Below are 14,450 nucleotides of genomic sequence, written 5' to 3'. Positions count from 1 at the left end.
CAATAGATTGTGGTCAGAGTCCACATCTGCCCCTAAATCTCTGTCTTACCATTATATAATCTATCTGAAACCTGTCAGTATCTCCAGGATTCTTCCACGTATACAACCTTCTTTTATGATTCTTGAACCAAGTTTTAGCTATAATTAAGCTATGCTCTGTGCAAAATTCTACCAGATGGCTTCCTCTTTCATTTCTCTCCCCCAATCCATATTCACCCACTATGTTTCCTTCTCTCTCTTTTCCTACTCTCGAATTCCAGTCACCCATGACTATTAAATTTTCGTCTCCCTTGACTACCTGAATATTTATTTATTTTTTCTGTCTGTATTATATTTAATTAATTTTTGCTGTCTCTCTTGGTTTTTATTGAGAGAAGTTTCAGTTTAATTTTAGTCAGGTGATGATCAGAATCAAATTCCCTTTTTCTGGCTACTTTCACATTCATGATTTCTTTAAAATTACATTGATCTAACTGGAACTCCCGCAGCATTGGATTCGGAGATTCCATGTTTTTTTTTTTTTTCCTTTCTTGGTAATTTATTATTATTATTACTACAGGGTGGTTATAATTAAACCTTCACTACTTGAGCCAGTGTAGACAGAAAAATATTTATCCTATTTCTACCAAACAAGATACGAATGATGTTCAGACTGTGCAGCAGGATTTGCATTGTTAGTAGTACTAGGGTCATGACTTGCCATTGGGCACCAGTAATGGCATGGCGATGTGGGGTTTCAGTGTGCATTACAATTGCAGACAGTCAACTTCAATCTGGACAAGGGGCGCAGGACTTTACTCGTAAAGCTGTTTCATCAAAACAACAGCTAGAGTGTTGCTGCTCTTCACAAGTATCAAAGCACTGAAGGAATTCAGAGAGGTTCTCTATCTGCACTAGGTTGAAGAATGTGATTCGGAAGTTTGAATTAACTGGCGATTTGGGAATTGCTCGTGGCAGAGGGCGATGGCCAATAGCGCCACTAATTGTTACTTTCCCCATGTCTGAGAATGCTGAACAAAATGTGTGATCTTAAAGCAGTCAAAGACCTGTGTCATGACAGTTACACATTCCATGGTCCACCGTAGTTTCATGCAGCAATCTCTAGTGTGGTTCCAGCCTGTCGTGGATGCAGATTGTCATCACACTGAGCAACGTTTGTAACCTGCAATGTAAACATGGGACACAGTTAAGAAATGTTACCCTCTCATGTAGAAGTTAAATTGTCTCTCTTTTGATGGTTTATTCCTTATTTATCTTCTGCATGTCCTTACAAATGTTTCCAAAAAAAAAAAAATTTCTTTGTCGTATGATCACTCATTTTTCATGGGGCCGTATCAAGCAACGAAAGTTCAACTATGATCACCCTGCAGTATTATTATTGTTATTATTATTATTATTATTGTAGTAGTAGCAGTAGCAGGAGCAGCAGCAGCAGCAGCAGCAGCAGTTAAATAAATTCTATAAGTTCTGAATTCAAGCTATTAACTCCAAGCTCATTGTTTCTTTCAGGCTGTAGTTCAGCAGTTCATATTAGCATATGTGGAGGATAAAAAGCAGCCCCTTTGGTGGGGCATATCCTTAGTTGCAATGTTGTTTGCATGCCAATTACTTCGTAATTATTGCTTTGGAGCTGGATATGTGATGGGCCTCCATACAGGTAAACTTAACTAGGTTTAGTATCTACTTCTAATTAAGTTGACTATGTGTTCAGTAGTAACCAAATACCATTCTTCTTGCCAAACTGTTCTCAGGGTGGCAAGAACATCATCTGGTCTTTGATCTTAAGCTAGCATTACCTGGAGGTTAAACATAAACATCAGTGATGCATTTTAGTAGAATTATGCTGTCACAGTTTCATGTGGAAAAACATGGGTGTATGTCCATTCACCTCAAGGTTTCCCACCCACATCATTGTTGAAAGTAGACTGGAACTCATCAGTAGACAGAATGGTCTCCTTTTTAATGAGATTTGACAAAAAAAGAAATGAGACTGAGCACATTAGGGGAATTATTTGTTGTGACGCACTGTGTCCCTATCGTATACCAAATTGCATCAAAACACATCACCTCAATGTCAGGGCACAAACAGTTTATTGCAGATATTTTTCTATGCTGTATCAGAAACTATTGTGCTCAGTATCTGCCACAGAAGAAATGATATGGCAAATTTATATACTTATCAATAATGTCCAATTTAGTGGTAGATGCCTGCAAAATTGGCCCATTTGATTGCTTACATGCCTGTATTCGTGTTTTGTGCAACTTGAAACATTTCTTCAAGGCCTTTTTTGTGAGACTACAGAGGAGCTAGACCCTTTTTGCCTTCTGATTAAGCGCAAGAAAATGAGAAAATGTACATAGTAAAATTTCATTCCAGTCCACTGAGTTGACTGATTTTGATCAAAGTTTCTAAGGATACGGTTCAAGCTCAAAAGAGCAACTGTCCCCTAATACATTATTACAAACAATTCCTTTCTTGTCTGATGATATATGTGCTCGTCACCTTGATAAAACTTTTTTCTGTACAGTATTGGACGATATCATCCTTCTATTAGCTACCTTAAAAGTAATCCATATATGTGTAATTGAGTTAGTCTTATTTAGTAGGGAAGGTAACAGCAAAGAGCTGTAAGTGGCATGTATCATAGCATTTGCCAGCTGAACTTCCTGGGTACTGTACTTGGGATCAGAAATTGTTGCCACAGTTTGTTTTACCAACTTCCAACAGCATGCAGCTAAGGTGGCCCACTCTGCTGTTTGGTATCTTTCTCACTGTACCATCTACGGTTTTCATGTCACACATGCAGTTGTTTTGCTATGTACAAGTGAGTTGGGGTTTGCAACACTGCAGTTACGTATGTAATAGTGTTTGTACAGTACTATTGCGGAACTTCAATTTTATATTCTCTGATTTTATGTTTTCCACAGTTGTACAACATAAATTTGTAGCCCCTGTGAAAAACCCACAAGATCAATGCTAAAAATGCCCTGTTTCTATGTTTCTTCCTAGTAAAATTTACTCAGTTCTGTGTTCTTACTTGACTTCATTTTGTTTTCTTCCTATTGACATTTGATGTGACTGAATGAGCTGTAAGTGGCACAAAAGATACATGGTTTGTACTGTGGGTGAGGGTGGAGTCAAGGGAATATTTTATGCCATTGCGGAGAGGGGAGATGTGAGATAGGAAATGCTGACTTAATCTGTGATTGGCATTGCCAACACAACTTGCAACATTTAGCTTCACCGTCCAGTGATGATGGATCGAGTACATTTCACACTGCTTTTTGCAGGAACTGACGTTATCGTGACTGTGAAGGCGACCAGGATCGAGGCAATCGATTTGTCGACTGCTATAGCGTAAAATCGATTTTTAAGGATGGTTTAGTGACAGGAGAATCTCAGTTGTACCAAGAAATCTTTAGAGGAATATGTTTGTGGTTGTCCAACATGTGAAATATTTATGACAAGGCAGAATATGGATGTTATTGCTCATCATTTCACTTGCAGCAATTTAAGCTGTCCTCATAGGTTCCTGCCTAACCACACACTCGGAAACCACCACATATTCAGAGATAAGCAGCGAAGTATTTGTGAAAGGAACAACATGAATTTTATTGCTGCTCATTTCATTCGCATGAATGTAAGCCATTTTCTTAGGTTTCTGCCTAACCACACATTCAGCAATCGCCATACATTTGGAAATAAACAGGCTACTATTTATTTCATCTTTTGTTCTCTAAACAGACAGAAAAACTTAACAACATTGAATATTACAGAACATATTGTATTACAATCATAACGAATGTGATAACAATGCTAAGTTGAAAAAAATGTTGGCATGCAGTGAGTTACAAATCTGTACCCTCTAACTCAACTAACCATGACGTTATCCATCACGCTACACCTTATTCATCTGAAGTTTGTATTGTGCGTTAGTTATCATAAAATCTCTTGAAGCTTTACACCGTTGATGCTTTGATGTTTAAAGGTAAGTGTGATGTATTTGTGATACGGTACTTTCTCTGAACTGTTACTTTGAAACGACATACTGCGCACATACTGTTTGGCCACGATAACTTGATGATTGGGCTTGTGCTGCCAGAAGCAGAGAAAATCGGCACCATTTGAAAGGTATTCATTTGTCTCAGAGTGCTGCCAGCATCAAGCTGCCCATATATGTGAAGTATTATGAAAGGCTTGTGTTTACTGGCACATAACTTCTGTAAGCACTTGTTGAGGTGTTTACATTAGAACAAAATCTTACTCAAGTTTACTGCTTCTGAGGCCTATGAGAAAGTCAGGTCATGGCGCGTACATCACAAAGGTAGTTCTGTTCTCGCTCAAATCAGGAGGCAAAATGTGCTTCTACACGTGTTATCTCATAGGTAGGCATGTCCGTACAAACGAAAACTGAATCTTCTACTGGAATCCACTATTATGGAATCTTACTTATATTAGTCCTATAATGATGGGAAGCCCACGGACCTGCTTACAATTTTTATGGCTGTACTGGCGTACAATAAAATAAAATTATGCTAAAATGATAATCAGTTGCATAAGGCACTACTTCCAGCATGTAATGAGTACTGTTAAGCATAAGAGGCTAAATGCTATAAACAAGAAACCCGAGTTCGAGCCATATGCAACAGATTGCAATCCATCAGAGACAGAAGAAGAAGAGAACGTTACGATGACAGCAATTGTGTGCCACCACATGAGACATCCTTCCAGGTTCTTCGGTGACGATGGCCAAGATCCAAACAAGTGGCTGCAGCTATAAGAGCATATAGCAAAATTTAACAAATGGGATGACACCGTGTGTTTAGCTAGTGTATTTTTGTACTTGGAGGGCACTGCCAAGCATTAGTATGAGAACAACGATGAGAAGTTCTTAAACTGGGAAGCATTCCAGGCGGAACTGCGCAACTATTTCGGCGACACACAATGACAGAAGTGCAAGGCTGAAGATAAATTAAAGTGCAGGGCACAGTGTCCAGGAGAAACTACAGCATCCTACATTCAGAACGTGTTGGAGCTGTGTAAAATAGTGGATCCTAGAACGGAGGAGGAAGATAAGGTTGCACATCTCATGAAGGGTGTTGCGGAGGAAATGTGTCAAGCCCTACTCCTGAAGGAGGTTTCGACAGTAGATGACTTCATAAAATGGTGCCAGTATATCGAGACAATGCAAAAAAAATACACGCAAGAAGTTTGAACGGCTTCCAAACATCTTATCGATGTCTGTGATGGAGGAAGCAACTGATTTCACTAGTGTTCTTCATCAGATAGTGAGAAAGGAAGTTCAGAAGTCACTTGGATTGCACGGCGAGCAAAAAACAGAGACGCTTCAAAAGATCATAATGGAGGAAGTGGAACAGACATTGAACCCAATCTGTCGTCCTTAATTTCCCTTTAAAACAGTGAAAAAGTCAAGACCCAGGTGGAATTACGTTCCTACAATGCCGCATGAGGAACCTGTTTGGGCACCAAGGAAGACCAATGTCTGGATGACCCATAATGACCAACCAGTATGTTTCCACTGTGGACGACTGGGACATGTGGTGCACTTGACCAGGACTTGTGGTGCGCTGTTGTCGAGAAAGGTGGTGGATATTTGATGATGCCCATGCCGGAAGACAGCAGACCGATCTTAGCTGACGCCAACTCTGGGACGACGAAGATGAACAAGAAGATGTGGTTGCAGGACGATGTAGGTCAACATCGCCGCAAGCTAGCTGCTGGAGAGGATGCTCCCCAACTCGCCGATCAAGGTCTCCATCACCGTTTATAAGCTCCAGCCGATCACCTAGCCACCGCAACCTGGAGAACTAAAGGGTGCAAGCTTCCTTGGAGGTGAGGCTGCTGAGCAGAAAAATCCTCCGCCATCGATCACTACAAAAAGTATAGGAAACTACATCGATATCCTCATGGATGACTGACCAGCCCAAGCTCTTGTGGACTCTAGAGCATCATATTCAGTCATTTTGGAGAAGTACCATTGCCAGTTGCAGAAAGCCGTATTTGTCGACAGCAAAACATCTCTGCTGAAGGTGGCTGATGGGAAATATGTAAAACCTACAGGAAGATGTACCATTCGTGTGGGTGTAAGTGGCCATACACAGCCCTTAGAATTCATTGTCTTACAAGAGTGTAGTCATGACATCATTGTCAGATGGGACTTTTTGAAAGCTTCTCAGGCAATTATAGATAGTGGTCGCTCGAAGATTATGCTAGACGAGATGAGATACTGTGGACAGGAAGATGCGCATTTGAGTGTGTGAAGACTATGTGTGCTGGATGAAGTGATCATTCCTGCAGTCAGTGCTGGAAAGGTAAATGTCAGTGTCATGCCATGCATCAACCCAATCATCTTGTAGTGGAATGTAAGAGAAGCAAACCACTGAAGAACAACTTGGTCATCCCAGCCTCTGTCGTCTCGTTTAAGAACGGATTCGGTGAATTGTGGATAGATAACTGTCACCGAGAACCGCAGATCCTTCCTAGATGCATGTGCATGGCAAACACTAAGCCATTAATTGAAGAACTTCTGAGTGTCATAGAAACCTCCCATGCCGAGTCTGTGGGCAAAATCAGCACTACCACTACGAGACAAGATCTAGCTCGACTATCACCAGATCTCACTAAGGAACAACAGAAGAAGCTATTTGCCATTCTTCAAGAGTTCTCTGAATGCTTCAATACACAGGTGAAGAGCAAATTAGACAAATCGACAGTGAAGCACCAGATTAGCACTGGAGACCAATAAGCCAGAGAGCATACCATGTGTCAGCAACGGAACGTCGAATAATTCGCGACGAGGTAGAGAAAAAGATACAGAATGACATCATTCAACCTTTGCTGAGCCCATGGTCGTCACCAGTGGTCCTCGCCAGGAAGAAGGATGGCAGTTGGCACTTTTGTGTTACTTACAGAAAGCTAAATAAGATACCTAAGAGGGATGTTTACCCTCTTCCACGAATTGACGGTACATTAGATTGTCTGAAAGGGGCTAAGTTTTTCTCAACCATGGACATGTACTCGGGATAATGGCAAATCGAAGTAGATGAGGTTGATCTTGAGAAAAGTGCGTTCATCACCCCTGAGGGCCTGTAAGAGTTAAGTTAATGACGTTTGGTTTGTGTAATGCACCGGCACCTTTTGAATGGTTGATGGATAATCTTCTAAGGCACCTGAAGTGGACAATGTGTCTTTGTTATTTAGATGACATTATAGTGTTCTCAGAGTTATTTGATGAACGTTTAAAAAGACTGAGGGCCATTCTTAAGTGTCCCCAACAAGGCAGACTGAAACTTAATCCAAGAAAGTCTCTTTGGAGCAAAAGAAATCAAAATACTTGGTCACCGTGTGTCTCATGAAGGTGTGCAGCCAGATACAGAAAAGGTGAGATCCTAAAAGTATTAGAGATGTGAAATGCTTCCTCAGATTATGTTCTTATTACCGTTGTTTTATCAAAGACTTACGTATCAAAGCCAGGCCACTCCAAGACTTGTTAAAAGCTGATGCTAAATGTATCTGGGGTGGTGCTCAACAAGATTCTTTCGATGTGCTGTGAAAGGCTCTGTCGACTGACCCTGTACTTGGTCTGTATGATGAGAGAGCACCTACAGAACTACACACAGATGCCAGTGGGTATGGGATCGGTGCTGTTCTGGTGCACATTTCAGATGGAAAAGAGAAGGTTATAGCCTATGCTTCTAGGACACTTACAAAATCAAGAGAAACTACTCAACTACAGAAAGAGAATGTCTTGCTGTGATCCGGGCCATGTGTAGATTTCGACAGTATCTCTACGGAAGGCCATTCACAGTTGTTACAGACCATCATTCACTTTGTTGGTTGACAGATCTTAAGGATCCAACAGGACGACTCGCCAGGTGGGTACTACGTCTTCGAGAGTATGACATTACCATAGTATACAAAAGTGGAAGAAAGCACCAAGATGCCGACTGTCTCTCAAGAAACCCTGTGCAATACGATCGAGACTTTGATGAAGATGGTGACTGTCTCACGGTACTCCAGGATCTCTCTGCTGAGGAGGAGGAGGACGCCAAGATATCTCAAATTATGCTTGCCTTAAATCGGTCAGAGGATGTGAAAGGACAATTTAAGGTAGTTAATGGATTACTTTGCAAGCAAAACTTTGATCTGATTGGAAGTAGGTGGCTACCAGTGATTCCTGAACACATGGGTTTAGATGTTCTACAGAAATTCCATGACACATCTGAGGTCGGACATCTAGTATTTATTAAGACATACAATACAGATTTTTCTGACCAGATTTATTTAGAAGTGTCCGTCACTATGTGTTGCACTGTTGAGAGTGCCAGAGGAGAAAGCCAGCTCCTCAGAAACCACCTGGCCAACTCACACCATTTCCACCAGCCAAAATGCCCTTCCAGCGTGTTGGGATTGACCACCTCGGACGTTTTCCAACGTCTGCTAGTGGCAATAGGTGGATTATTGTTTGCACTCATTATCTGACACACTATGCCATTACAAAAGCCGTGAAAACAACAGAAGCATCAGAGGTAGCCAAATTCATCGTGGAAGACATGGTATTAAAGCATGGTGCCCCGAGGTCATTAATTCCGGCTCGAGGGAAAGTTTTTCAATCGTGCCTTGTGACAGAGATAAACCGTCGGTGCAACATTACTGATCACATGACTGCTGCCTACCATCCGCAAGCTAACGGGCTTACTGAATGCCTTAATAAGACCTTGGCCGACATGCTATCAAAGTTTGTTAGTGTCAAGCTGAGCAACTAGGATGAGGTGCTACCTTGCGTGACGTTTGCCTACAACACCACCAAACAAGACACCACAGGATTTATGCCATTTTTCCTGGTGCGTGGGCGTGAGGTGAGTATGATGATGGAAACAGTGCTCCCGTTACATCCTCATGATGTGGACGGCGACTACATTAGCCAGGTGTTAACCAGAGCTGAAGAAGCTTGGCAGTTAGCTAGACTTCATATGCTACAGGCTCAAGAAAACTATCGCCGAAGGTATGACACTAGTCACCTACCAGCCTGGTGACCTCGTCTGGATCTTCACTCCTGTTCAAAATGTTGGTCTCTCTGAGAAGCTCATCAGGCACTACTTTGGACCTTATAAGGCTCTAAGACACGTGTCTGATGTTACGTACATGAAGTTGAAGATTTCGACTCTGACACAAGACGACGAAAGATCAGAGATATGGTCCACGTCTTTCGATTGAAGCCCTATAAGTATCCTGCAACCCAGGGTAAATTCGAAGCTCCAGTGATAGGCAACAAGCGGAAAGGTGACGAAGAGCGTAGCGGCAAAAGAAGTTCTAAGGAGATCACCACTAGGGTGAAAATCAGTCGTCAGGAGTTGGAGTATGCGGGACCGATGTCTCGTTCCCGGACTAGGAAGGCATAACACCGAGATGCTGTTCTCTTAAGGAGGGAGCAATGTCACAGAAGAAGCTGAGTAGCTCTGTGGTGTAGTGATTATGATACTAAACTGTTGCATGGAGGGTCGTGAGTTCAAAATTCATCTGGACTGTATGTGCAAGTGCTGAATAAATCTTTGTTAAGTGAAATTAGTGTTCGTCATTCATCTAATTACACCTTCTTCTACTTGACAATATTGTATAATCAAACAATGGAAAATCCAGGATGGAATGCAACAATATTACAGAAGGAAAGTTGGTACTCGCCATGTAACAGAAATGCTGAGTCGTGATAGCCACAACAAAAATTGTGTTAAATCTTTTTGTTGTGCCTATTGCGACTCAACATCTCCGCTATATGGTGAATAGCAACTTTCCTCCTCTAATGTTGTATAACCAAATATTCGATAACAGGAAACAAAAATTTGGTGTGGTATCTCACTGAGAGACTGCCTTTTAATTACTCTTAGATATTTGCAAGCAGTATTTACTACTATTATCAAAAATGTAAAGCATTAATGTTTAAAGACTTCTGTACTGCCATTTTCCTTTCCCTTCTGGTAAAAGAGAGAGAGAGAGAGAGAGAGAGAGAGAGAGAGAGAGAGAGAGAGAGAGAGAGAGAGAGAGAAGGTTAGTAAAGTCGTTTCGCAATTCCCTGAGTAGAGGTGCCAACTACATGTATTGGGGGGTTCCAGTGGTACATTTCTGTCGGCCCATCTTTCTTTGTGCCATTTTCGTTTTTGACACTGACCTTTTTGCATTGGTACTGAACACACACAGCTTCTGTAAGTTTAAGAAAAACTTCCACAAAATGACAAATCTGGCAAGTATGTGCAGCAAGATACAAAAAGCTAGAATGAATTATCACCCTACATCAGAGCGTATGTCATTTTCAAACTTCGTGATAAATTAAAACTGTGTGCCAGACAGTGAATTGAACCTGGGAACCCGGTGTGGCACACAGTTTTAGTTTGTCAGGAAGTTTCATGCAAGAACTGTTTTCACTAACTTGTGAATTTCTTGAAGTTGACAAAACTACAGGACATCGATGGAGGGGGAGGAGGTGTTAGCAGTTATGTTGGTTCCTATATTCCACCCAATTTTGTGATTGTATGGACGACGCGCCATATCACAGCAGGAAGTTCGACAGAATGCCTGATAAATATGATTTCAGGATTACATTGTTAGAGTGGTTGCGAGACAAGCAAATAAACTGGAACAACTCAATGAGGAAGGCTTAACTATTCCTAAAATAGAAGAAAACAGACCAGACGTGAAAGTGTGTGTTTGTTCATAAAATCGCTGAGAGCAGAGGCCACAAAATAGTCCGGTTACCGCCCTATAGTGATCAATCTAAATCCGATACAACTGGCATGGGTCAAAATAAAACACTATTTCAGGGAGAACAATTTCACTGGTGACATGTTCTAATGGTTTCGGCGACAAGAGAAGCGCTGCAAAACTGGATTGCGAAATTCACACATCTCTTACAGTTGACTTACTTGAAACGTTTAGCCAATCCTCTTCTATGGATATGCAGCTGCGTCGACTGGTTCCAGGAATTAAGTGGGAATTCCTGAATCACCTCATAGTGACATGTCAAAGGAAAGATCTTATTAATGCTGCGTTTCTTTCAGTTACTGCACAGGACTGGCAAGGTTACTGCAGGAATGTGCAGCAGCTGGAGCAAGAGTATTGGACACGAGCTGGAATAGTGGAAATGGTCATAGATTATGTTATCATCAGTATGACACACTCAGGCTATGATGATGACGGTGATGATGATGAAGGTGATCTTGAACACAAATGGCAGTGATCTTTAGTCTTTAGTGAACGTCATTCTGAGTTAACATCACTGTTGTGCTGTATTTAATAAATGCAAAGAGCAATCAGATTTCAAAAATTGTTTTTTGACATTCGATTCATAGTGTTGTAAGTTGTGCATTCTTTACTTTCATTTTTCATTATTTGTGATAAATAAATACTACGTAAGTTGTAGGTAAAACTCTCCAGCATGAATACATCAACAAATTAGGTGATTTCCCATACCATGGAAGTGTCACGTAGGCGGACAGTACTTCCACGAGTGACGCGTCCGATTTCATGATCAGCACAAAATGTGGGCAGTGGTGCCAGCACTGCTGCAAGCAGTCAATGTTGTCTTCCCCTCGTCCCTTCTCTCCTCTCGGAGCCTTAATGCAGGGGCACAGCTGTTCCCAATAGCAGCTGCCTCAATTGTCAACTTACCGTGGATGAACCGTATGTCACCCACTACGAAAGAAATGAATCAGTGAAATGCAAACAGTTTACACAGGGGTCGTTTACAAGAACTCGCGAAAGTCAATAGTCTAAAGCCCACTATCATCGCTGCAAAAAGTAGTGTTAAGCCGTATACACACTGCCATTGGAAACATGTTCCTATTGGAAACATTATTTTCTACAGTGTTTTGCATCTGTTTCCGAGTTTCTTTCTGGTCCCTGCTTCTGTTCGCACAGGCAGCTAACATTTCTCAGTATATTCACATTACCTGCACTGCTATTTGTTGTACTGTATTCATATTGTCAGCCATGTCATGTCTAGAGATGAGGAAACTGTAGTATGCGCTGCTGCATTATTAGCACTTTGCTGCCCACATGTCTTGTACAAATTTATTCGCTTGGCACCAGCAGCACTAATTCAGATTACTTGGCTTGTCGCTGGCCATTCTTGACATTATCGGGAGATTATAAATTGATAAGTTTTACTAATCTCATCATTAGTTCTCATAAGTTCTCAACCATGTTCCCCTACTTTCTTGAAATTTCGAAGATATACATAAGTAAATAATTACAGAATTTGTTTGTTTCATATATTTGTTTAATTGCATTGTCTTTTGGATCATGAGGAGTCATATGCAATGTAGTGGAAACCTCCAAGTTTTGCTCTGCGCATTCATTGTAAATAATCGTATCACCTCTTTCGTCTGCCATGATGAAAGGGCACAAGTACTTATCAAAACAAAAAATTTGTTGAAGTGTGTAACTTACTGTTACCTAAACAAAACACCAACAGAATGCGAAAGCTACCAAAGTGCTGTCGCCAACTGCTGCGCGATACTGTGCTGTCGACACCACTGTGGTGTCCCCGGCCACTGAGCAATACCATGTACGCGACACCACTGTGGTGTCGCTGGCCGTTGACCACTATTTCGCTCATGACATTTTGTGGTGTCGCCGGACGGCAGAGTGTTAAAACAGGAAGGTTTGTGCAAACAAAATGAAAGACAGTGCCGTCGTTCATCCTTTTTTTATTTATTTAGTGTGTCTTTTGACCCAAAGGCCTAAAGCATCTGTCAGTGTTTCGTAGTTTTACAGAATAAGGTTGCGTTTATCAAAGAATTAAGTAATTGGTTGTAAACCTACTACAGTGGAACCTCATTTAATGAGCATCTCCCTTAATACACAGTTCACATAATAAACAATAGAAACTTCATCAGCAACTTCAAGTTTCTTACGGGTTCTGAGGATCATCTGCCGCAAGAGATGGGTCTTTTCTGGAAAAAGATGCTGAAGTGTACCTTTATAACAGCAGAGGAAATGCATTGTTCGGTCAAAAGCCAATGAAAGGCTGCCTCGCACTGCTGTTCTGTGCCAATGCAAGCAGCAGTTTGAAAATTAAACTGCTGCTTGTTTATCATTCAAAAACTCTATGAACCTTCAAGAAGTGTAAAATACTGAAGAAGAGCTTAAATGTGATGTGGAGGTCCAACAACGAGGCTTGGGTGATGCATGATCTTCTTGTGATTGCATCGGTGAAGTGTTTGGTCCTTTGGTGAAAAACTATTTGCTTCAAAATGAATCTGCCCTTCAATGCCTTGCTTGTTATGGACAATGCTCCTGCCCATTTTCCAGGTCTACAAGACCACATCCTTGGAGAATTTCAGTTCATCAAGATCCAGTTTCTGCCTCCTAACACCACTCAATTACTCCAGCCTATGGACCAGCAGATTATTTCACATTTTGAAGCAAGCTACGACAAATGACCTTACTATCTTTTCTACAGTCTTTCTCAGTATTCTACCAAATATAGCAGCAGTTTTCTGCAGAGCATTTTCTTTTATTGCTGTTCTTGTACTGCTTACTTCATATATTCCACAAGCAGCTGTCAGCATGGTACAACGATAACAGCTCGACGATCTGCTGCCTCGCATACTGCAATAATTTTTTGAAAAACTTAATACAGCAAGAGAAAACAAAACATGTAACAACTCAATATGACAGATAACACAATACAGCATACAAACATATGATTGCACCATTTAGTAGTGACATGTGGTAGCTGGCTGAAACATTGTTTCCTTTGATCTGTACGGACACTGAGTTTCCATGTTTTGAAAGATGTTTCAAAATGATGTCCACATAAAATAGCCATAAACATGTTTCAAAAACATGTCTCAAGATTAGTGTGTTCGTAGCTTGATGTCTACTCGATCCAATTAAACTGCCATTGGCTACAGAAGAAAAATACACAACCCCACATATTAGATTCCAACACCATTCACCATACTTCAGTTCATGGTTTAATTCACCATGTTCATCAATTTTTTATTTTTTCCGGGTGAACGTAAAGGAAAGATGTCTCAAAAATGCGTGTTTTGATATACAATACGTGGTCGTGGCATATCGGAAAATAGCTCGATTACCTTGTACACAGACAACAATTTCAATTTTTTGAGGAGTTTTTACTTGCTGTTACACATTTGTGACTTATTAACAACTGATGAAATTCATTACCACTAATTATTATATAAACATTGTATTGTACATTTATGATGTTCATTCAAATAAAACCTGGTCAGTGTCTACCTTTGCCGTACACGTAAGGTAGCACCACGTAAGTGTGGGTATGGTAACGACATCTATTGGTAGAGAGACTGACACATGCACACCTTTTGGTGTTGTATAGAGCCAGTGTGGTTTCACACTGAAGAGAAGGGTGGTCACACAAGTCTTCGTCCACTACCGAACATGCAGG

At 41.0% G+C, this 14,450-nt stretch overlaps 1 protein-coding gene across 2 annotated transcripts in view; it reads left to right on the top strand.

Annotated features, from left to right (window-relative positions):
* The window catches only part of LOC124769376 (ATP-binding cassette sub-family C member 5-like), a 298,192-nt gene that overhangs the window by 99,453 nt on the left and 184,289 nt on the right, over positions 1-14,450 (top strand). For both annotated transcript variants that reach the window (XM_047249493.1, XM_047250268.1), the window contains one exon: positions 1,510-1,657. In XM_047249493.1, the coding sequence (XP_047105449.1) occupies positions 1,510-1,657 (148 nt within the window). The remainder of the gene's footprint in view (positions 1-1,509; positions 1,658-14,450) is intronic.

This window comes from Schistocerca piceifrons, chromosome 1 (assembly GCF_021461385.2).
Source record: "Schistocerca piceifrons isolate TAMUIC-IGC-003096 chromosome 1, iqSchPice1.1, whole genome shotgun sequence".
Taxonomy (NCBI): Eukaryota; Metazoa; Arthropoda; class Insecta; order Orthoptera; family Acrididae; genus Schistocerca; species Schistocerca piceifrons.
Note: the sequence above shows the minus strand (reverse complement) of the source record. Positions and strands in the feature narration are given on the sequence as shown.